Below are 2,153 nucleotides of genomic sequence, written 5' to 3'. Positions count from 1 at the left end.
AAATCTATCACTGAACCCTAAAGAACATTAAATTATTATATATGAATAATTTTATATAAATGAATATATTTAGTATGTTATTTTTGTTTATTATTATTTTAACATATTGACGGTAAATGTAAAGAGCAGCTCAGGTGTGTTTAAGAGCGGAAGCAGTGAGTGTGTTTGTCCACTAGAGGGAGAGAGAGACGGTCAGAGCGTTTCTCTGCAGACGCAGCGCTGATGCACGATGAACATGAGGAGAGCAGACGCTGTCTGTCTGTCTGTCTGCTCCTCTGTGCATTCCTGAGCGCAGTCAGAGGGTCTCTGGGAGACGACGGGCCTCTTTCCCAGCACTGCTGCTCGGTGTGAGGAGACAATCACTCCACAGACCAGCTCCGCTTCTGTCTGTCTGGCGGAGCTTGACCTTGCTCGTGTGTGTGTGTGTGTGTGTGTGTGTGTGTGTGTGCTCTAGAATACTGTAGAGCAGATCCTGATGATCCAGACCTGTCTGTTGCTTGATTGACGAGGTTCCTGTGCTGTTTTTCAGGTCAAGTACTTCAGTGGACGGAAGCTGAATGGCGAGTATGAGATCCGCGTGGAGCCAGGTGAGTGTGTGTGTGTGTGTGTGTTCTGCTGTGATTCTCCTGTGTTTGCGTGTGTGTTTCCAGCCCAGCGTCTAGACGGACACCGTTCCAGCGCCGATAGCATCTCTGACTCTACATCTGTGAACCATTGTGCGCATGTGTGTGTGTGTGAGTGTGTGTGTGTGTGTGTGTTTCCTGAGCTCTGCTATGTAGAGGAACAAACACACACATCATCATCATCCTGCTTCTTTAACAGGCTGATGATAGTTATGATCAGTGCTTCTCAACCAGCAGCTTATATATATATATATTCATTTTTTTTGTTCGTTTGTTTATTTAAGTGGACTTATTTAAGTCAAGATTTTACTTTATTTATTTATTTAAGGATACGGGTTATTTCAGTTAATTTATATTTATTATTTAGTTTATTAGTACTCTATAATTATTTAATTAGTCTCTTTAAAGTTTTTATTTTAGTTAATTAATTAATTTATATTTTATTATTTATTTAGTATTTATGATTTTTAATTGGACTTCTTAAAGTTTTTAGTTTATTTATTTGTTTATATATTTATTAATGCTTTATTTTAATCAATTTATATTTATTATTTAACTTTTTTTTACTTTATGATTATTTAATTAGACTTTTATTTATTTTTGTTTTAGTTAAGTAATCAATTCATTTATATTTATTATTTCTTTATTATAACATAATCTTTTAATTGGACGTCTTAAAGTTTTTATTTATTTATTTATTTAAATGAATTTATATGTATTATTTATTTTATTTTTACTTTATGATTATGTCATTGGACTTTTTATTTATTTGATATTCTGTTATATATTTTGCTTATTGACAAGGATTTTTCATGCCTCATATTTCATCTCATGTTTGTCTGTCATCTCTTTGGTGTTCAGGTGTGCTAATATTTGAAAGTGGCAGAAGTGGCTGTTGTGATGGAAATATTTTAGTACTTTATTTCAGTCATAACGTAAAGAGTGAAACCTTAATAATCAAAGAGATGATGGAGTGAATCGTGATCACACCACTCTCTCTCTCACACACACACACACACACACACACACAGTCAGCCTACTGCATACTGCACACTAGATGTTTGTAACAGTACATAAAGCAGAACACTGATAAAACACACAGATACACAGCTGGACTTGAGCCTCAGTAGACCTTCATCTGGATGCTGTGGGTCTGAGCTTCGTTATCTGAGGCTCTTAATAACACTCCACAGAGCCGCAGGACTCACAGCAGACACTTTGTGCTCTTTGTGCCGGTGGTGTGTGACGTCACGCTCCGGTAGCGTGTTTACAGTCTTGTGAGGTCCTGCTGTTTGTGCTGATGTTCTTATGGAAACATCTGCTCAGACCAGCGTCCTCCTGAGCTTCAGCTGCTGCTGGACGCTCCATGTGTTTGTGTCCTCGTGACCTCAGAGCAACTCAAACTAAAATTAAAACCAGAAAAACAAAAAATCATGGCCTGATAAAACATTATTTATTTATGCATTAATTCTTTAATAATTAATTCATTCATTCATACTTATATTGTGTGTGTGTGTGTGTGTGTGTGTG

At 36.6% G+C, this 2,153-nt stretch overlaps 1 protein-coding gene across 1 annotated transcript in view; it reads left to right on the top strand.

Annotated features, from left to right (window-relative positions):
* Positions 1-222: 222 nt before the first annotated feature.
* Positions 223-2,153, top strand: part of LOC107758140 (synapsin-3-like) — a 29,907-nt gene continuing 27,976 nt past the window's right edge. The window contains exons 1-4 of the mRNA XM_016575808.1: positions 223-345; positions 530-587; positions 651-706; positions 886-892. Coding sequence (XP_016431294.1) covers positions 223-345; positions 530-587; positions 651-706; positions 886-892 — 244 coding nt within the window. The remainder of the gene's footprint in view (positions 346-529; positions 588-650; positions 707-885; positions 893-2,153) is intronic.

This window comes from Sinocyclocheilus rhinocerous, unplaced genomic scaffold (assembly GCF_001515625.1).
Source record: "Sinocyclocheilus rhinocerous isolate Xijiao unplaced genomic scaffold, SAMN03320098_v1.1 scaffold2911, whole genome shotgun sequence".
NCBI classification, from domain to species: domain Eukaryota; kingdom Metazoa; phylum Chordata; class Actinopteri; order Cypriniformes; family Cyprinidae; genus Sinocyclocheilus; species Sinocyclocheilus rhinocerous.
This window is presented reverse-complemented; position numbering and strand designations above follow the sequence as displayed.